Raw genomic sequence first — 21,866 nt, 5'->3', positions numbered from 1 at the left:
TCACATTTAATTATAAAAAGACAAATTAGTGTTTTGGTTTTTTTATCTTCTCAATCTAATTTTTAATCTGTAACTATTGCCATGTTGTCAAATACCAAAAAAGAGTCCAACTGTTAACTTGCATGAAATTTTTTTGTTTTAACTCTGGGGAAAACGCCTCTTACGTTGCTCCCAGTGCACGTCTCTTGTCAGCCTTTGTACAGCCGTGTACGTGGTAATGCCGCATTGCTGCTGTGACACCGTCAATGTGGGACTTTGTAGTTCTGCACAGAGCTGACGCAAACAAAGGCCACAATGTAACAGCTTTTATCCATTATCTATCTATTATCTATCTAGGTAAGGGAAGAAGCCCAGCGAGGTGTTTGTTATCATAAATTACTGGGGAACCTAAAGGGCTGATAGCATGGGCTGGTAAACTGCGGAATAAGGTAGGTCAACATATACTATATATTATTGTATTAAGAGTAATGTGGTCAATATTTTTTAGATTTCTCAGAAAAGTGTTCCTACTGTTTCTATGTGTCAAATTTGAGAACTCTGGACCTGATGTTTTGTTCTTGTGTTGTCTCAAAATGTGGCTTTTTACAGATTAAAAATAAATGCAATTAAAAATAGATTCATTAGATCAATTAATTACAGGTCAGGATTAATTAATCATGACAGCACTAATTTTGAATTTTTTTTCTTCCCATTTAGTTTTAACTACAGTGGTGCATCCATGTAACAGTAAAACACAACTTCGGGGCGCTCAAACACAAAACTGCCTTGCTGAGCACACATACCAGCGAAGAAGACAGACGCCAAGTAGCGTCTACACTGCCGCGAAGAAATAATGACGGACATTCTAAAATATCCCCGAACCAAGCACCAGTTGGAGCAACTGGTGCTTGAAATATTCATGTTTTCTTTGTATTATTCTGACAAGCGTGTAAATACTTGCTCTTTTCTTCTGAGTAAAAAAGCGACTTTAAGAAGCGTAAAGTTGCGCAGCGCCACCTTGTGTACAGGAGTATTTCTGTTTACATTAAGCGCCATCTAATGTCAGGGAATGAAATTGCATGTTCGCTCGGCTCATCGTCAGCGAAAATCGCCTGGGTGTGAACACAAAAAACGTGGCGAAAAACGCTGGCGAATAACGCCTGGCGAATATTCGTCCCGGTGTGTACGGGCCTTTAGTCACGTGAACCTGTTTGGAGGGTGATGCAGGTTTTTGGGTTGTCTGGGCACGTGGAGGGTCATAAAGAGGAGTAGCTATATCTCAAGGGGAGCCCAGGTATATCTTGCAGTTCCCTTGAGGCTTGTAAAGCCTCTTGAAGGGACATCATAAAAATGGAACATACCATGGTTGTGTATGTAGTTACTGTAGCGTGAGGTTTTAGTAAGGCTGATGCAAGTTGCACACTCCTGTGATGTGCGGGTGATGTTGTTGTATGTTGTCTATGCACGATATGCAAGTGCCCGAAAAACGCCCACTTAAACTAAGATCTGATTGAATAATTTTCTAATTTCTAACAATCAGGCTCCATGCAAGAAGCCTGGAGGGAGCGCGCCCTTATCAGGTGAACAGCAATTTAAAAATTCTGTATGACATGCCTGCATCGACCCTGCTTCACCCTTATTTTTACGCTTGCGTTTTTCGTAAGTTTCGACTGCCCCCCGCCTGTGCATGAACATTTTTGCTCTACGAGCTCACCGAGTGGTCTACGACCTTTGGTGTGGGCCACCCGAGAGTCCCGTTTTTTTTTTTGCCTGCAGACAGTTCGTATCCACCCACAAGGGCAGTTGTGACTAGGGCTTAAGCAACACTGTGTAGCAAATTCCCTTAAGTGTTATTAAAATGCATGGATGGGACTGTCAACAAATGAAAAATGTGCCAACAGAGGCATAATAATGATGGTGAACAGGGGCCGTGTGCCTACCTGCTGGGGGCCCTCGCCATTGACCATAGATGGTGGGGGTGGTGAGGCCAGGATTGGGAGTTCAGGGCTGAGAAGCTGGCCAGACTCCAGAGGTGGCGTGCGGTCTGCCATGTCTCCCTCATTCACACCACTGAAGAGGGACTGCTGCAACAATAAAACAAAGCTCAGTCAGAAAATCAACAACATTGAAGTCCAGAAGGTGTATGATTGGAATTGTTAGAGTGTAGAGGCTATTCGGTCATCTTTATAGTGATTATTTATAACTTTATTAATTAATTGCAAAATGTAACCCAAAATGTCTGTCGTATTGATCATGTTATGACAGGATTTGGTTCCTTGGAGCAACAGGATTTTAAAGGTTTATCTAGAAGACGTTTCCATGCTCACCAGTACAAACGTTCAGCATCTAAAATACATCTGAAAATGTGAATCTTAGTTTTACCTTTGAAAAGAAAAGTAAGACTTTTTTATCTTGCCATTTCTTTCTCTGATGCAGCACAAATGCAGCACATTTGTGAGAAAAAAAAATCATATTTTTTTAGCTTGTTTTATTGTTAGAGGCCACCATGACTCAATAAATACTGTGAACGTTGAACAGCAGACGAGTGGCTTAATACATGCGGCTTTGCCTATTATTACTAATCTTTGACAACATCTGTGTCTCAATTTCAAGCTTATTTTTATACATGTACGATAAACAAATGCAGCATAGCTCACAATCAACCATCTGCAGAACTGTTAGAAACACCACACAAAGGAGGAAATGGTTCACCAAAGAAATTTGCCCTCCAACATAATTACATGTGTAAAATTTGGTAATTTTATTTAGACAAAGAAAAGTTGTGTGTTTGTTTCAAACTTGACATCACAGAGTGAAACTAAATGGATCTGCAGCCTAATTAGATGCTGACAAAGACAAAGATGGGGGGGGGGGGGGGGCATCCCACGACTTTAAAAAATAATCCTAAACACCAATGATGTTTTTAAAACACATTTGGGAAACCATTAGCGAAATTTAGGTTGATCTAGTGCCCAGCCTTTTTATAGTTTTAGATATTACTTAGTGTGCTTTTATATTGATGAAAATAATTAAGAATGTCGTCAGCGTGCAGGTTCTCTTCCTGTTTATTTATTATACTTTGTTAGGATGGAATCTAATTTAGAGTTTGTGTTTAAAATAAAAGGATAACTTGTTCATTTTAATTCTATAATAATTTTTCCAACAGTTTTTTTTTCATATACTCCAAATTCACAACAATTTCAAAAAAGTACTCAGAAATACAATTTTAAGCTTATTTTTCTCTATATCTCGTTGTCCATCATCAGCAAAATGCCACAAGAACACATTAAAAACACAAAAACACAACTTTTCTCTGAGTGGATCTTTAGGCACTCCAGTAAGGCTCCAAAACTCCAACAAATACTGGTAAAGGACAGCTTTATAGTTGATTTTTTATATATTTGATCCCATCAGATAATGTTTAAAAGTGTATTCAGAGTTCTTTGGAGAAATTAAAAAAATTATGTTCTCAAAAAGAAAACGGCTTTTGGATTTTTTGATGTGAAAACAAACATCTAACTGCATTAGTCTAGATTACTCAAAATGGTTAGAACCATGAGTTGAAACTAAAACAGGGGGAAGCTGTATTTAGCTGCTTTGCTACACACAGATGGAACATGCTTCCTCAAGCGCTCAGCTGTTATAATGGTTTGGATTTATCTGCGCTTTTCCCAGACGCTCAAAGCTCTTCCATTGCGTCCATTACTCATTCATACTTGGTGATGGTAGATGCATGGCTGCCAGTTAGCGCCTACGGTCCCTCTGACCATCACCGGGATCATTCACGCACATTCATGCTGGTTAAGGGTCTTGCCCAAAGGCCCTCACTGGGTGATGTTAATTGCTCACCATTAATATGGTAACTGGCCCCAGTACCATTGTTGATTCTCCTCCGGGAATCGAACCCTGGATTCCTGCGTGGTACCAACCGAGCTACCCAGCCTATTGACCAACTATATTTATATTTTAAGTCCATATTTAAAAAGTCACTGTTTTTGCTGCATTTGTTTAAAGTACTGAACTATCCCAGTATTTTTTTCAAATTTACTTTGTGTGTTGGCTGCAAAGCTTCTGCTCCTCTGCAAAGCACTTTGAATTGCCTCTGTGTATGAAAGGTGCTAATCAAAATAAACCTGCTTTGCCTTGGCTTGCACCTCCTCAAAGTTTAAACCCTATTTTTCCACCAATAGAGGAAGAAAATCAGATGATCGGTAAAAGCCAGATAAATGATAGAATTAATGTTTTTTGTCTTTACTTACATATAACATTTGTCTTACCACTGCAGTGAAACAAACCTCATATTACAATTTTAGATGAAAGGGACAATGCATATGTCTTTTTAAAAACTCCTTCTGGGCTAATAAGTCCAGTGTCTTTTCACACCTTTTAGATCCCAAATACAAAGTGAAAAAATTAACAGAAGAGACGTATTTTGACTACAGATTTCTAGCAACTGTTGAGTGCAAGTAGGATTACAAACAACTTGTTAAATGGAAGGTGGAAAAAAAGTTTACACACAAAAGGTAACACAATCTTACAAACTTGCTGTCATGCCAGGTTGAGGAAATTGGATTAAAAAATGTCAAGGCTGGCAAACAATTTGGCAAAAGTGCAACATATGTCCTTGAACCTAATAACATCAGCGCACGCGTCTCTAAACCTCACAGTGATCTGGCTTATCTGTTGGCTTTAGCCCCTCCCCTCCTTATGCTTAAACAACAAGTCAGTTTACAGTCTGATGGTCAATGAACTGCATTTGAGGGAACTGTTGCTATAGTGCAGGGTTGACATTAGATTAGCCTGGTATTACTTGCAGGCTTAAGATGAATAGCAGACTCCCTGTGCTTCCCCCCTTTAGGCCTTCACTGCAGTCATCAGACACATTCTACAAATATTCTATGATTTGAGTTTTATAACATTCACAATTATTTTGAGTTAAAAACGTTTTACTATCTCTCTGACTGTGCTTCTTTTCCAAAATAAAATATTTTCCCACCTTCAAAAACTATCATTTTGAAAAGTTTGTCTTTGACAGTTTGCAGCAGTTTTTTTTATGTTTTCTGTACCTTTATTCCTTTTGGTTTTAGAGTGAATTCAGCTGATACTACATAAGCAACCAACAGATTCGGATTTTGTATTCTTGCATTAATTTAAAACAAAAGTGTGCTATTCTTCCAGCAGAGTGAGCATTCCAACTGTGGGGACATCTGTTGTTTTTCTTGTTGTGCCTGCACTTTGTATTTGCTTGTGGCTGAGAGTAGTCCTCGAGAGCTCGGCAGATGTTTTTCGGTTGCACAGCAGAGTTGCCTTAAACTTGCAGAACAGTTGAGCAGTTTGCATAAACAACTCTCAGAACCGTTCTAATTTTTATGGATTTGACCAAAAATCAAGTAAATGCAATAAAGCACAGCCTTAAAGTACCACTGTCATCATCTTTTGATTTGTTTTTAAAGTTTTCCCAGCTATGTTTTAATTACGATTATGCCATTTTAGGGGGGGAAAAAAAAGGTTATATGTCTTTCTAAGGCATAGTTTCTGCAGAGCGGTGGTTCATTAGAAATTCACCTCAGAGTTGTTGGCGGGGAGTAAGCCTGCGCTCATTTCCCATCATCCATTTATTTGCACTCTCTCCTGTTAGCTTACAGCCCCTCACACCCAAAACCTAACATTAGCTGTGCAACAAAAATGGGGAGCAATATCGGAGCTATCCAGCCGTGCAGTTTGGACCCAGATGCCAACTTGGACGAGGAAAACAAAGGCGCTAATGGATCCATTTGTATGTAAATATATTATACAATATATTTTTATATATTGTATTATATACTTTTAAACTGCATTTTTTTAAATCTGCTCCTAATTCACCATAATTTGCCTAAAGAAACACTCAGAAACCGAGTTTTAACACGAATTTACTTTAAATATGTCTCACCCTATAAGAAACAATGCAACAAGAATGTGTTAAAACACACACACACACACAATTTTCACTGAAGTGGGTCTTTAAACTGATCAATTGAACGATATATTTGCCGTCCATATATAAAAAAAGCTAACTTTAGTTGACATTTAATCTCAAAATTATAGCAGGTACAACACCTGGAGAAATCCTCCTGCATGCTTGACAGATGAAACAGCTGTTCGGTTTAAGTAAATAATTGTAGGCGAGTCCTTTTCATTAAGCACTTCAGTGTCACAGTATATACACATAGATAAAACAAATGACTCATGCTGGCTAAGTTTATAACGTTAGCTACTTTGCAGCCCCTAGAACTGTTTAGTCTGGCTACAGGTGTGAGCTTAGTTAGCGTTATGTCATAACTGTCTGTAGTCTAATTTCAGCATACCCTTAACGTTAGCCCACTGCAATATAAAAACCTTTCATGGTGTATGTTTCGGTTCCGTTCTGGGTCACGACATAAACATCACAGAATTAGGAGAATTGCACAACAAACGTTTACTCACTCAAGTCAGTCAGTGAGTCAGTTGGCACAGCAGCAGCAACAGTCTTCTTCACTGACACGCCGATGCACAGTGCTGATTCCACTGCAGCTCTTCCCGGAATGTTTTAATGTCGGCAAGCTACGATCGCCAGCTACTTTCTGCAGCACCTGAGACTAATAACTCGCTAGCTGCCTGGATAAACACATGAAAAGGCAAAATGTGACATGCTAGCGTTAGCTAATGCTACGTACTACTAGCTAATAGTTAGCAAGGTGATGTGTTTTCTCGTTGTATAAACAGCGGTGTCACGGACTAAAGACTAAATAAACTGATTAAGGAAACCGGCGAGCAACACAGACGATTAAAATAACAATAACGCCAGCCTAGCAGTTAGTTTAATCGAGGTAACTTTCCATCCAACCCTGTTCCTCGCATTATAAAAGGCAGGAATTTCGCCATCGCTCTGGGAGCTTAGTACGCATGCGTATTCATGCAACTCGCTCGCGACGAATCTCGAATTCCAAGATTGTAATATATATATAGAAATTCCAGACAGTTTTTTATGTGTTCATATATTGAATGATGACAAAATGTAACGACGTTGCCAGCTTAATTTACTTACCTACACTCTCATGGTTAAGGAAAGACTTTATGGTTGACGTGTCTGTGGTCGGTTCGTCCAACCAAGTCAGACAAAAACAAACGAGTTTGCGAAAACGGCTTATTTTCAGGGACCAGTCAGGATCTAATGGAGCTGCAAGTTTCATCATATCAAAATCTAAAATGTTTTTCAAATAAGGTCTTAAGCTGACACACGTTTTGTAAAAAAAAAACAAAAAACAAATACACGCTTGAAATTTGAACTTAATTTGTTATTGTCTAACAATTTATTGAAGGAACTGATTGAAACTCTAAAAATCACAAGATATCACAACAAAGAGTGCAGTACCAAAATAAAAGTTCATTTTCTGTGTATGGTCTTTCCTGTTTGTTTACAAAACAAAAACACTGTGAAAAAATTGTTGAGTTTAAAACTTAAATTTAAATGCACCCTTTGTATTTTTGTTTTTTTACAAAAATAAAATATGCTAATCGGTTAACAGCCAGACACTAGACTTCAAACTGAAATAGCCTAATTACAAAAAACACACACACACACACACACAAAAACCCTAATAGTTATTTCAAATATTAAATTGAAACACTTTAAACTTAACCTTAGAAATGTAACATTACTTTTCTAAGTAAGTCAAGACTGTTTTCCTTTACAGAAAATATTCATGGAAACTGTGCCACATCATGGGTCTTGTAAAGACAGACATTTCTCAGAATTCACTGTCCAGGGCTCCACCTAATGGAACTTATTCATGACTGCGTTTTAGGGGAAACCAACAAACAAATAAACTACCTTTAAAACAGTAGCCTATAGATAAAATTCCACAATATAACAAGTGTCAGCCTATTGGATATCAAGAATAAGATAAATATTCTCTTTTACTTATATTTAAATTGATATTTTTTTTAAATAAGGCCAAAAATATAAAAATAATCAGGTTGTTTTTGCACTCATTTGTCTGATTGACTCTTGTACACCACAGGACGCATCATTATTGAGATAAAAATGAAAACAAATGAATGTTTTACTGCAGGTCTGACACTACAAATCAAAATAGGGATTTAAAACTTAAAAATGAAGAGAGTTAAGTTGGTCTGAAAATAATCCCAATTTAATAACCTTTGTACAGTCTGGAACAGGCACAGTGGAAGGCTCTGGCTCAAATCCTGGCTGGGACCTTTCTGTGTGAAGTTTGAGTGTTCTCCCCGTGCATGCAGGGGTTCTCTCTGGGCACTTCCTCAAAGTGTCCCTTAGTGTGCATGTATGAGTGTGTGTTGGAGTGATTGTGGCCCTGTGACAGACAAGCGACCTGTCTGGGGCGTACCCCACCTTCGCCCTGGGACAGACTGCGGCGACCCCATGACCCCGAAAGCAATAGAGTGGGTTGAGAAAATGAAAACTGGAATAAACTGAATGATTGTGTTAGTACAAATTAGATATTCCCACACACTTTTGATCACATCTATAAAAAACTAAATGTAAAGTATTGATTACATTTTGATGACTTGTACAGCAAATGGTCAGCTTTAATGAGGGTAGTTCTGCTGAACTTTACACCCAAGTTTTATTCCCCACTGTCACCCCTTTACGTAGCCCTGGACATTACGTTAAAAATAAGTAAATAAATAGTTTCCTCAAATTAGCAATTTGTGCACACAGTTTGCCAATTTGTAGCCACAAATTAAAATTTTAGTAGCATTTGTGTGCATTGCTTTTTCACAGATATTCCCCCTTTTGAGATAATCTGTTAGGCAATTACATAAAATGGTATTAAAACACAGGTATATTATTTTTGGCCTTTTTGAAATAGTCTGGACCAAACTGAGCAACTGCAGACAATTAATTTGTCTTTTTTATATTGTTTCTGAAGACAAACCATTTTTATGAATAAAATGAAGATCGTAATTTTTTAAGCACAAACTATTACTGGATTTCGTTAAATATGTCCGACTCGTTATTTCAAAACTTCAAATGTGCTTGCAGTTCACCACATTAGCCCTGAATTTCTAAAAATTCCTACTTTCGTAAACGCACCATCCGGCAATGGGAAGTGAACTGACGTTTGTGTGTGTTTTTTTTTCCCAAGCCGTGATGTAGCCTTCAAAGCTAGCTCCTGCAAGGTACAAGCAAAGCTACCCGACCAATGTCCCGCTGCAGATGTCCTTTTTGTAAAAAAAAAAAAAAAAAATGTTTTATTGATTACTATTAAATAGTAAAAAGACCATTACAGACGGAGCTCCAGCTTGGACAACAACAACAAGGTAACGTCAACAGTTTGAGCTATTAGCTGTCCTGTCTTACGCTAATCACCTGTACATTGTTTTTCGTTTGTTTTAAGTAGACTTCAGATTTTTTAATACATATTTGTTTAGGTTGTAGGCGGTGTGAGTTAGATTTATAAAACTAAAAATAACTGAATTGTTTGGACTGGAAGCGATAGTTTAGGAAGGAGTTCATCATGCTAACTAACTACTGCAACTTCCTATCATCGTCGCCCAGCCAGGTGACAGCAGGAGTTAGTTTCATTTACAACATTAGATTTTGCATACCTCTGGAGTTTAATAAAACATAGGCAAACGCTAGTTCGACCTATATTTGCATGTCTCTTATATCCAGTCTAAGGTAGTAGAAAACGGTGCAGAATTTATATTATTATTTCAATCTGAAGTGGGTGAGGTTAAAGCAAGGGGGCATACAGTGTTTTTTTTGTTTGTTTTTTACTATAATGTATTAAAAGTTGCATGAAAACACACTAAATTGCAGACTGAATAGATTGGTACGTGTTGATTTTTTTATTCTTTAATGTGAGCTTGTAGATTTTATTATATATACACATAAGCTTGGATTTGGTCAAAGTTTTATTACAAAAACAAAAATTGAGTTAAAAAAAACAATACATGTGACTTTTTCTTAAATCAAAAGGAACATTTAAAAGTTTTTCTTTCAGATTTTAGTGTAAGAACTTTAAAATTCAGCATAATGTAATGAAAGTTTGTCATTTGTTTCTGTTTGGTCACAATTATGTGAAAAATGTTGCCAAACAGCCCAAAAAAAAAGTTTTAAAAGGGAAACGTGAACAATTCAGCAATAGTTCTTGGGGTTTTGTGGCATTTTGAATCAAATTATACACTTGTGAGCTTAAATTTAAATATTTTAGTATTTTGGTTGTGAGACCTTGCCTTTAAAAGTAAGTATTAAAATGAGATATGCTAATGTGTCGAGCTGTTTTTTTGTTTAATCAACAAAATAAATGTTATGAATTTTAAAAACAAAAATACCAGGGACTTGTTTGTGTGCATAGAACAGTTTTCTTGTTTTGTTTTTTTTAACCAAATTAGAGCAGAAATGAAGTGTAAACATTGTGAAATCAAAATATTCTAATAAAATAGAAATTCCTCAAAGCTTCTTAGATGTAAAATGTTAAAAAATATTGCTGGACGTGCACTCCAACACATTTGAATCCGCTTTTTGGTTCTGATTGATCAAAAACGGTCTGTTTTTGTCTGCTACAGACATAACACAATGGATAGTTTGGGACTGACTGCAACAAAATAAACAAAATATTGACATATTACATTCGTTTTTCAGATCTAAGTGAACCTCTTACGTTTTTATATCATGATGGAAGTTTGTTAAGAGTCAAAAAATGAAAAGTTGTGACTTTTCTGTTATTGGCCTTCCCTGATCCAAGTTTTGTGTCAAATTTTCAAGTTAATACCTAATATGTGGATTTATGTGATAGAAATAAACCACAATACACATTTGGAAGCTCCGCACACTGTTGTCATGTGCTATTCTTCAACACTTTCCCCAGCTTACTGTGGTTTTGGTTTAATTGTGTTTTCTTCTCTCTTCTTAGCTGAGTATTATGCTGGACGTGGGGAAGTGGCCTGTGTTTGCACTCCTTCCTCCAGAGGAGCTACGGCTTATCCGGCAAGCTTGTGTCTTTGGCAGTGCTGCTAACGAAGCTCTTTATGTCACCGTTAACGATGAGGTAACCTTTGGGCTTTAAGCAGGACAGCCTTAATCAGCTGGTTTGAATGGAGGTGTGCGACCAGCCTTCAAAGTGTTGATACTCTTTTATTTGATCAGTTCGTGTTGAGACTTTAATAAAACGAATGCTTCAGGCTTCCCAGTCTCAGGTGATATAATGAGAGTTCACAGCACAGAGATAAGCAGATAGAATGAGGCTATCTTTAGCCATATCGGCCTAATACCCGAGCAACTTCTATTTTTATTCAGTGCAAAGGGGCCGAACTACTTGATGTGTTCATGCCATCTTAGTTATCCATCTGATTGTGCTTTTGTGCAATTGTGTGGGGAATATGAAAGCCATTTTTAGCAAATCTTTAAGCAACTGCAACATTTATTTGTTATATTTCAGTAGAATGTTGTTTTGGGAAGATTTCTTTTTACCATTTAATACATTGTTCCTATCCAGAATGTCATAAATGTGTTGAAATAAGAGATTATAAATAAAGTCATTAAAGAAATTTGACGAAAGGCTTGAATTTTAAGGGGGAAAAAAGTCTAAGTTGATCAACACTTTGAGGATAAAAAGGTCAAATTGAAGTGTTTTTTAAAGATCCATCAAATGAAAGTTATGTTTTTGGTCGTTGGTTTCCGATGATGGTAGTGATAAAAAAAAAATTGAGCTTAAAAATCCAATTCAGAGTATTTCTTGATTCAAATTGTCGTGAATCAGGAGCAGACAAAAGAGCCTATTTGTGATGTAGAAAATACCCAAGGTCCTCTGCTCTGAGCTCTCAGCAATGGGGAGAGGAAGTGGGGCGGGGTTGCTTTGCGCCAACAGTTCCCTCCCACAAATCAGAGGGGAATTTGTAATGAACTACTGCACAAAATATTTCCTATAAAAATAACACAAATGTTTACATTTTTGGCTATAAAAGGCATAATCATGGGAACATAGGAACACTTGACTTTAAAGGAGGTTCCAGGGATTTTATCCACGTACAGTTGATGTTTCATTCAGTAGCATCAGTTGTACTTGAGCTGTGTTGATCTGTGTTCACAGGTCTTTGCTTTAGGCACCAACTGCAGTGGCTGTTTGGGTCTGGGAGACCTTCAAAGCACCATCGAGCCACGCAGGATTGATGTTTTGTGTGGGAAGAAGATTGTGTCCCTAAGCTATGGGACAGGACCACATGTGGTTATCGCAACTGCAGGTACTCAATCTGAATATATTGGTTGTAAAAAAAGCCACAGGGGGGGTTTTCTCAAGAGGCAGAGAAATAAAAATCCATTAAGCATATTACATATTCGGTGTAAATGAAACGTCAACTATTTATTTTTGAAAGCCACATAAAAGCACAACTGAGTGTGGATCTGCTCCTCTATAGATGGAGAGGTGTTTGCCTGGGGCCATAATGGATACAGCCAACTGGGCAACGGGACCACTAACCATGGGCTAACTCCTGCTTTGGTGTCCACCAACCTCCTTGGCAAAAGAGTGACAGAGGTAGCCTGCGGTTCCCATCACACCATCGCCCTCACCGCCGACGGGGAGGTTGGTCAGGCCTCTCAACAAGTCATTTTTTCTAGTTTTTGCTTAACCTGTGCATTTCATAGAACCTATTGGTGCTCAGGTGTTCGCATGGGGCTACAACAACTCGGGCCAAGTGGGTTCTGGGTCCACTGCCAATCAGCCAACACCGCGCCGGGTCAGCAGCTGCCTGCAGAGCAAAGTGGTGGTCAATGTAGGCTGTGGTCAGCTCTGCTCTATGGCTGTACTAGACAATGGGGAGGTACTGTATGAAAACCAACCATCCTGAAAATGTTCTACAATAGTTTAACAATCTTTTACTCTTTAGTTCAGGACCTCTCTGTACAAATTTACGTTAGGCTGCAACAGTTTATACCTTAAATAGTTGACACGTATTATCAAAGGCTACTGTTAAAATAAGCATTTTTCTGACATTTTTACCATTATTGTACTACTAGCATGCTTGCTAGTTTTGTACAGACAAACAGACGGTGACACAGAAACAGCATTAATGATGAGGAGATGAAGCCTCTTGAAGCTCTGAAGCATTCCTTAATATTTAGCTGAGGAAGTTTCAAAGCTTGAAGGGTTCAGTTAAAGAGAATCCACCATGCAGTAGTAGAGTTCTCCTAAAGCACTCATACTCAGCCTCCTTCGAGAAAACAGGTACATGATAACACTGTTTATTGGCACCTGATTATATTTTATTTGTTGTATGCAAAAATTGGTAAAGATTTAAAAGAAACATTTAAAAAAAAGCCTAGACATTTAGTTCCTAGCGCCACAAAACATAAATTAATAAATTCCATGCTGACACGCTTGCCCACAATCTAAAGGCACTTAAGGTTAAGACTAAATGTTGGTTTAGGTCTACCAATAGAGCTTGAATGAATAATTAATCCTATTTTTTTAAAGCCCCCAAAAGTAAAGGGGATATAATTGCTGCTTAAATAAATATATAGCTGTTTATTTAAAAAGTGCTTTAACACAAACTAAATGTCAAACAAATTGCTGGTTATTTAAAGCTTACAGCATTAAAACTGTTCAAAAGAATCACTAAACATAATTGGTAGAATTGTCATCAACTTGAATAGTTGTCGCCAAAATGTATATGAACAAAAAAATGTTTTTTTTGTTTGTTTTTAGATCTATGGTTGGGGCTACAACTGCAATGGCCAATTGGGTTTAGGCAACAATGGAAACCAGCAGACCCCGTGCAGAATTGCCGCTCTCCAGGGTGTCAATGTAGTTCAGGTAAAAACTCTTAAGAGACCTCCGAATCTCTTCTCATGTATTTTCCTGTTCCCCCCCTTAGAGGTGTTGTTCTTTTCTGCTGTAGGTAGCGTGTGGATACGCACACACACTGGCGCTTACCGACGAAGGCTTCGTTTACGCCTGGGGAGCCAACTCGTACGGACAGTTGGGGACCGGCAATAAAAGCAACCAAGCTCTTCCGACGCTTATAAACACGGACAAGGAGAGGTTAGAGTTTTGCTTCAACTTTTTTGGAGGGAGGGGTATGCAGTGTTGGAAAATGAAGTACGCCCATTTAAGGCTTGAAGGATTTCTATATTATGATGAATCAAAAACAGCAACGATGATATCAAGTATTTAGTGGGAGGGGTTTGTTAGACAGCCTAGTTTGAGGGGGTCTGTCAGTAGAAAGATGCCTTTCAGTCAAAACTGCCCTTACGGACGGATACGGGCTGTCTGGCAGTGAAAAATAGGCAAACCTGTACGCAGATAACCTGTACCAAATATCAAGGAGGAGCCCATAGACTGAAAATGATCATGCACTTTTTTTTCTTTATGCTGCGGGTCATAGCGAACATTTAAACAACACGCAAGGGTAAGTCAGTGTGAGGGGCAGCCGGGTCGCAGGGATACGTAATTTTCATTTTGTAACTCTCCCAAACCCTGCCCACTGTCCACGGAGCCTGTTTGTGCTGTTCACGCGATACATGCGTGCTCCTTGCGGTGCAGCCTGACAGTTGGAATTTAGGAAATTAGACAATCGGAGGGTAGTTTGTGAGAGCGTCCTACGGGCACTTTCGTATCACGTACACACCCAGTGCATGCGCCATTTGGGCGGAGTCGGTAAGGGCCCAGCCCATTCACTATTGACTAGTGTGGCGTGAGGACGGTGTGCGACAGCGTAGGACGGTGTGCGACAGCGTAACCTGTACATCATAAGTGTGTGCAACTTGGATTACAAATACTTAACGGTACACGTACCACATGCACGTCCATTTTTATGACATCACCTGAGGCAGTCACGAGCTTCAAGGCACACCTGTGCTCCCCTTAGGAGGCAGCTGCTCCTCTCTACGACCCACCACAAGCCTGGAAAACCCCAAAATCCGCCTTATGTTTAATTCTGTGCTCTTTGTACAAAAAGTAACACAAAAGCAGAGCAAATCTGCTTCTAGTTAGTTAACCTCAACCTGTATGCTTCTGAATAATAGCTTGTAGTTCATCTCAGTCACTGTCTCTCAATTGTCCCTAATTTATTGTTTTTTTTTTAGTGAAATATGTTTGTTCTGGTGAACATTTATCTGCAAATCCATCCATAATCCTCCATATCTGATCAGTAGTTTGAGATGTTTTGTTTAAAGCCCTCCTGTGTGAGTGGGCAGCTGCCGTCACAGCCAACTGTTTGGTGGTTTAACCCCCCTTCCGGTAGGTTTTTAGGCTGGGATGTACCAACCAACCGTGGGTTCAAATTCACAACTTCTCAACTTTTAGGAGAACTCTCTACCACGAGTCCAATAAACTAAAAGCTTAAACTGAGAGGATGCATTTTCTATTTTTAAAATAAAGAAAGTTTTATGAACTCCAAAGTAAACGTAATTAGGTGGTTGTCTTTTATTTTTCTTGTTAGCAGTTTTAAATGTCTGTGACGACTGTTATGTGTTCTTGAACTGTGTGTTTCTGCTCCAGGATGGTGGAGGTGGCTGCGTGTCACACCAGCCACACGTCAGCCGCTAAGACGCAGAGCGGACAGGTCCTGATGTGGGGGCAGTGTCGCGGTCAGGCGGTGTCCAGCCCACACCTCACCCACTTCAGCAGCACAGATGACGTGTTTGCCTGCTTTGCCACTCCAGCGGTGACGTGGCACCTCCTGTCAGTCGGTAAGAGAGCTGTAGGAAGAAAAGGGGTCTCTCAGGTCAGCTCTTCTCCATAATTAAAGGTTATTAAACTCTTCAAATTGTGGCCATTGTTCTATTTACACTTTGACCTGTTAGAGACACAGTAGTTATACAGTAGCAACATGTGCTAGTCTTGGACGCAAATTCCTGGAAGTGGTTGTGAAAGACAAACAGGAAATAGGGTTTTCCTTTCTGTCAAACAAGTTTGTTTGAACTCGGGTCAGCTCTGCTTGTTCTTTACCCCTGATTGATTAAGCTAATGACGTTAAAATAAAAAAAGTTTCTTAAATAACTCCCACTCCGACCATCTTTTGAACTAATTTCAAAGCATTTCCAGTTTTGATTACGATTATGCCGCTTTTAGCCAAAATAAAAAAAAACTGTGTCGTTTTCTAGGACATAGTTTCTGCAGAGCAGCAGGAGTTCTTTAGAAAATCCCCTCTGGGTTGTGAGAGGGACAGTTGACGCGGAACAACCCTGTCTTCCTCCCATCATCCGTCTGTTCAGACGCTCTCCCGCTTGCTTACAGCCCCTCACAACCCCGAACCGTACACCGGCCCACCCAGCGTATTTTCGGCTGCCTGCTCCTGATTCAAAAATGATTTGAATAAAAAAAAAAAAATACTCACAAAGGCAATTTTAAGCTTAATTTTCCTTACGGTATATATGTAATCCATCATGAAAAAAATGGAACAAGAAAATGTTACAAACTTTATATATTTGGCAAAAAAGTTGATTTCAGTTATAAATAAAAACACAACTTTAACCACAAACAATTTTATAGATTTTTCTTTTTATTCATTCATTTTACAGACATGCTATTTAAAAAAAATGCTCTCCTCTTTAACTAAACTTATAACATCTACTGTAGGAGAATGTGACTCAAATAATTTAAATAATTTCCATATTTCTGGGGAAGTGGGTCGGCTATATTTAATTTTTTTAGTAGTTAATTTAAGACATAAATTAGCACTGTGTTATTTTTTGCTGTTTCTGAAATTAAACTTTGGTTTTTGTGTTCTTTTACAAGACGGTGACGACTATTTGACAGTTGCCCAGTCTTTGAAGAAGGAGTTTGACAGTCCGGAGATCTCCGATCTGAAGTTTTTAGTGGATGGAAAATGCATCCACGTTCACAAAGCCCTGCTGAAGATCAGGTGAGGAAAGGTCAACGTATGTAAATGGCCCTAGTTATAAAGCTACAAATAAGGACATTTTCATGTAAGCTACAGCTTTTTGTGTCAGAAAAACTCAGACTGGTGAGAGGTTCTTGGGTGTAAACAGACATACTGGGTTTTTTTTGGTCATGTATTTGTAAACGCACCGCTCCTTAGGCCAGAATGAAATGAATGGTTTCTTGATGTTCTACTTGTCATGCAGCATCTCTTCACATTTTACTCCTCCAGTCTTTTGCTTTGGTCACATGATTCTCATTGTTTTCTCCCACATTCAGAGATTTTCTGGATCAGTGATAATTACATCTAAACCACACTGGGGCTTTTAGGGGAAGAGGAACCCTCGTTGCCCTTTCTCAATTCCGCATTTTTAGATATAGAAACTTTGAAAAGCGATACCATCATTTCATCCATCAATAGTCCTCTATTTGAGAGTTAATCCCCAGGGTTTTTTCTTCGGTTAAACTTAACCTGCTCCGCAGCGTTTCCTGTTGGGCGTCGCATAGCAGAGAGCCGTCTATTGTTTCCCGTGCTGCTTTTTATAACCACGCTCAAGCGCCGATCATCTGCATTCCAGTTCCTTGCTCTTTTGCACCGTCAGGAGGAAGGAGCCAGGCTGTCTGCACGGTCAACCTCAGTGCAAACCTTCACACAAACGCGCAGCGCTGAAGAACTTCTGCTTCGTTACTTACATAACTGAAATATCAGTAATTTAAGAGAAAAAGAAATAATAGTAAAGAACAGCAGTGCTGTATTTACATATATTGAACTCTATGAAGTAGCTTTTGGCATCTATAAACAAAGAAAATCTCCAATAGATTTTTTTTAATAAAATAAAAATGAAGCCTAAAAATGGATGAAGTTGAAATTATTTTGAAGGATAAAATGAAAATGAGTAAAAAAATTAAAAAAACTTTAGAGATCCACTCAATCATATTTAGATTTAATTACGACTATGCCGTTTTTAACTCAACTAAAAAAAAAACAATATGTGTCGTTTTCTAGGACACAGAGCAGCAGGAGTTCATTAGAAAACCACCTGTGAGTTGAATGTTGGTGCAGATCAACCATGTCCCTTTTTCACCTTCCTGTCACCCATCTGTTATCACGCTCTCCTGCTACCTTACAGCCCCTTAAACCAAAACAAAAGTGGCAAGCCATATGGCAAATACACAATTTTCATCAGAGTGGGTCTTTAAGCACTAGGAAGAAAAAAAAATACAGTATTTATTTTAGTATTACTGCAGTGTGTAAATTATGTAAAATGTTCTAATTAGCCTTTTAACACAAAAAATGTTTTAAATTTGCTGCCAGAGGCATAATATATTGATATTTAGAACTGCAATGATCGATTTGATACTCCGATTCTTTGCACTGAGGGGGTGAGCGTGTTTGTTAGGAGAGATTTCTGGAGTGTTAAACTGAGAATGAGCGTCAAACTGCAGATTTTCATAAAGGAGGGATGTTGGAACACATATTTGACTTTTTTAGTGGTTAAAATCTTTGATCTTTTTTGTGTGTGTCTGGTTGAAGGAAAAGGATTTAAATCTAAATTGGAAAAAAGTCTACTACTGCTTTCTAATTGTCTGTCTGCAGGCTTAACACAGGCTTTGAGAAGCAGACTTTCTGTTTTTTTGCGGTTTGTCGTAAATGCAGATTTTCAGCTCCTACCTTGTGTTTTTTTTAACCCCCTCTCTCCAGGTGCGAGCACTTCCGAACGCTGTTGAATGAAACGGACGAAGACGCCATTGAAATTCAGCAATTCTCATACCTGGTGTACAGAGCCTTTCTGGAGTATCTTTACACAGACACCATCAACCTGCCACCAGAGGACGCTATTGGTAAAGTGTACTCAATAGAGAAGCAGAGGGTGTAAACGAATCAACAGAGGGGTGTTAACGTGTCTGGGTTTTTTTCTTTCCAGGACTGCTGGATCTGGCCACGTTCTACAGGGAGAGCAGGCTGAAGAGGCTCTGCCAGGAGACCATAAAGAGGGGAATCTCCGAGGAGAACGCCATCACTCTCCTTTCCGCTGCCGTCAAGTATGAGGCCAGGGTAAGCTCCTAACCTCTGACACACAGTCGAGCTCCTCGATGGCGGGGGGGCCTGCACTGCACGGTGGCTAGCCAGTTGTACCCCTCAGCACTCAACAGACAGCCCTCTTCATTTTTAGGACCTGGAGGAGTTCTGCTTCAAGTTTTGTGTCAACCACCTAACAGCTGTCACGCAGACCCAGGCCTTTGCAGACATGGATCATGACCTGCTCAAGAACTTCATTAGTAAAGCCAGTCGCTATGGGGCCTTCAAAAACTGACTAGAGGACTGAAGAGGTTTGATCCCGTCACGTAGGACCACTGACCAAAGCCAGACAGGTCTGTGGAGACACTAAAGAGGCTGACTGTTACTCCCATGCGTCTGCTGGAGACGTTGTTCAAGCTCAAGCGGAGAGGGTGAAGCCCCACCTGACGGGGGCCCAAAGACGTGGACGGCATACTCGGTTTTGTTTTGGTCACCTTCAGAAGACGCACAAAAGGGTGTGGGGATGCCGGACGGAGCTTCATCTAAAACTGTGGCAACCGTGGATTCTAGTGTGATTAAAAGAAAAAAGAAAAAGCCCTGAACATCCGCCTGTCACTCATGCAAACTCAGCAATGAACCCCTCACATTGTGCTTCTTTTATATCCTAAATGTTTGCTGATACCGCCTTATCAAAGGTATCTTTGAGCGTGTATACTGATTTGCACATTGGCTTTTTTTTTTTTTTTTTTTTTTTACATTAACGTGAAGAAAATGTTTAACAAGAAAGATATGATTACCGGTTTACAGTCCGTTTGGCACACGTAGCACATCACAGCTTAGCTGGCAGTCAGGTGGTGTCTTCTGCTGAAACATGAATGCGTAATGATCAGGCCATTTGTTTCCTCGCTGCAGAACAGCTGCATAAACATCTGGCACCTCTGTTTTGCATGTCAAGTCATTTATATCTGATTCTTATGCCGTCTTATCTTTTTACACAGCTGTGATCATGTGGTTGTCCAAACACTTGGTTGGTGTTTAAAATTCATCTTGACTAATGCTCGTACTGTTAGGAAAAAAAAACCAAGGACATGATATTGAAAGATAAATTTGACTGTCTTGAAAGCACTGGCCGTGTGAAAACAGCCTGACTCCCACAGATGTGTCAACTCCTTTGGGGATTTTTTTCTTATTTGGTTTTGCAATAAAGTTACTTCCTTTGGTATGTTTACACCTTTTTTTTGTAACTCAATGGCTGCTTTCAGGTCTTTTTTTTGTCAAAACCTGTTCCTGATGGCACCTTCTGGTAATAAAGTGGTGTTTGCTTAACGTCATTTTCAACAAACTGCATTCATTCTGTTGCATAGTTAGTCTGAGCCGAGAGGAACATCAATCTATAGAACCTTCCAATAAATCATCGAAAAATGTCTATTTTATTTTGTTTGCTGACAATGCCTGGAGTGTTTGACATTTCATTTGCATAAACTTAAATAAATCCTTGACAATTTAACTTTTTTTCTTTTCTTTTAAAGCCCACTCTGATCATGTTTTGATCTATTTATTCTTCCCAGTCATCTTTTAATTATGATGATGCCCTTTTTAGACAAAATCTAAAAATCTGTATCATTTTCTAGGACATAGTTTCTGCAGAGCGACAGTAGTTCATTAGAAATTCACCTCTGTGTTGTGGGCGGGACTGTTGGCACTGGGCAACCCCACCCCCCCTTCTCCTCTTCGTTGCCGAGAGCTCTCTGTTTACACTCTCTCCTGCTAGAACCCCTCACAATCCCCCAACCCAAATTACCGGCGCAGCAAAAGTTGGCGAGCAATACTGGAGAGATCCAGCCGTACAGTTTTGAGTCGGGTGTCATCTCAGACGAGAGAGAAGTGTAGTCGTCTACGATGGGGCGCTCATTGTATTTTCTGTGTCACAAATTTGCCGCTCCTTTCGAACTTTTATGTCTGCTCCTGATTCACAATGGTTTTAATAATGAAATACTCAGAGATTTTGAGCATAATTTTCTTTATGTCACATTGCCACAAAAACATGTTAAAAAATGCTGTTTTCACTGGAGTGGTTGAACACTGGTAGTGTAATACAAAATGTAGCCACCAGGGGGCAGTAAACTTGACTGAATTTTTTCACAGATTTGATCAACAATTTTTTGAAAGAGAATTTATGCATTTATGTTTGATTTGCTCCAAAAAGCCATGCATTTCTTTCAAATATGTAAGAAAAACTTGATATTTTCTGAGTTGAATGCAGACTTTTCTAGAGCATGTCATCATTGTAGTGATACATGTAGGAAGTGGCCAGATTGAGCTTCTGTAGTGCAACAGTGCTTCGAGCTTTGCGTGTGACAAGCTGTCCTTGCTTCCTGCAAACAAGGCCTGTAGTTTCACATGCGTGCCTGTGCGCTTCCCCGAGTGAGCTTTCAGAGGCTTCTGCTCTCACCTCTATGTTGTTAGCACCTGTTTACGTCCTAAAACATCAGATAACACAAAACAAACATTTACAAGTACAAAAAAAAACATGCAAGTTCATAAAAGCAGAAGCTTCTGTTAGAATATGCATAAATAATCAAGTGTGAGTTGCACCATCCTGCAACTCTATAGATGCAAAAAATTATTGACACATGCAAGTCCATTTTCTCAGTATCTTCTGCAAAGCATAAATGTCATTGCACCTCAGAGCTGAAGTTGTCATTGCTTCAGACTGGCAGGCCAAAGCAGAGCTGATCAAAGTAACGAAATTGCTGCGCATATCAGATCCAAGTGGAATGGCCGTGCGTGACGAAGAAGTCCTTGCAGCCGCCAACAACACCTGGCCCCCCACCACATCATCCTGCTGTCAGTGAGTTTTAAATCCTGAATTATTTGCACGGTCAGGCCCCATTCATGGGATGAACAGGCTCTGTAGCAGAAAGTGCTGTGCAGAAAAAAAAAAGTCCAGCATTTCCCTTTGGAGTGCTGCGGAGTGGCTAAGA

General features: G+C 39.3%; 2 protein-coding genes across 5 annotated transcripts in view; one reads left to right on the top strand and one right to left on the bottom strand.

The window, feature by feature from the left end:
* fndc3a (fibronectin type III domain containing 3A) overlaps positions 1 to 7,318 on the bottom strand; it is a 54,341-nt gene extending 47,023 nt beyond the window's left edge. Inside the window, exons 1-3 of one of the 4 annotated variants that reach the window (XM_078956611.1) lie at positions 7,043 to 7,318; positions 6,442 to 6,612; positions 1,920 to 2,060 (exon numbers count right to left, since the gene is read on the bottom strand). In XM_078956611.1, coding sequence (XP_078812737.1) covers positions 1,920 to 2,030 — 111 coding nt within the window. In that variant the 5' untranslated portion in view covers positions 2,031 to 2,060; positions 6,442 to 6,612; positions 7,043 to 7,318. Of the gene's footprint in view, positions 1 to 1,919; positions 2,064 to 6,441 lie in introns of all 4 variants that reach the window. The other 3 variants (XM_011482314.4, XM_011482315.4, XM_078956610.1) reach the window with 3 other exon arrangements.
* Positions 7,319 to 9,036: 1,718 nt separating this feature from the next.
* rcbtb2 (regulator of chromosome condensation (RCC1) and BTB (POZ) domain containing protein 2) lies at positions 9,037 to 20,389 on the top strand. Its single transcript, XM_004075287.5, has 12 exons — positions 9,037 to 9,297; positions 10,896 to 11,030; positions 12,072 to 12,222; positions 12,397 to 12,563; positions 12,643 to 12,801; positions 13,686 to 13,793; positions 13,879 to 14,021; positions 15,480 to 15,670; positions 16,719 to 16,845; positions 18,565 to 18,704; positions 18,788 to 18,918; positions 19,037 to 20,389. The coding sequence occupies exons 2-12, from the start codon at positions 10,905 to 10,907 to the stop codon at positions 19,175 to 19,177; spliced, it is 1,584 nt and encodes a 527-aa protein (XP_004075335.1). The 5' UTR covers positions 9,037 to 9,297; positions 10,896 to 10,904; the 3' UTR covers positions 19,178 to 20,389.
* Positions 20,390 to 21,866: the final 1,477 nt, after the last annotated feature.

The sequence above is a fragment of the Oryzias latipes genome, chromosome 13 (assembly GCF_053564925.1).
Source record: "Oryzias latipes strain Hd-rR chromosome 13, Olatipes_Hd-rR_3.1".
Taxonomy (NCBI): Eukaryota; Metazoa; Chordata; class Actinopteri; order Beloniformes; family Adrianichthyidae; genus Oryzias; species Oryzias latipes.
The sequence above is the reverse complement of the archived record's forward strand: the minus strand, read 5'-3'. Positions and strand labels throughout refer to the sequence as shown.

Excerpts from the sequence above, each read along its gene's own strand:
- rcbtb2 (XM_004075287.5), top strand. The coding sequence starts at position 10,905 with ATGCTGGACGTGGGGAAGTGGCCTGTGTTTGCACTCCTTCCTCCAGAG. Across the intron at positions 12,564-12,642 it reads CCCTCACCGCCGACGGGGAG|GTGTTCGCATGGGGCTACAA; the intron begins GTTGGTCAGGCC and ends ATTGGTGCTCAG. Across the intron at positions 14,022-15,479 it reads ATAAACACGGACAAGGAGAG|GATGGTGGAGGTGGCTGCGT; the intron begins GTTAGAGTTTTG and ends TTTCTGCTCCAG.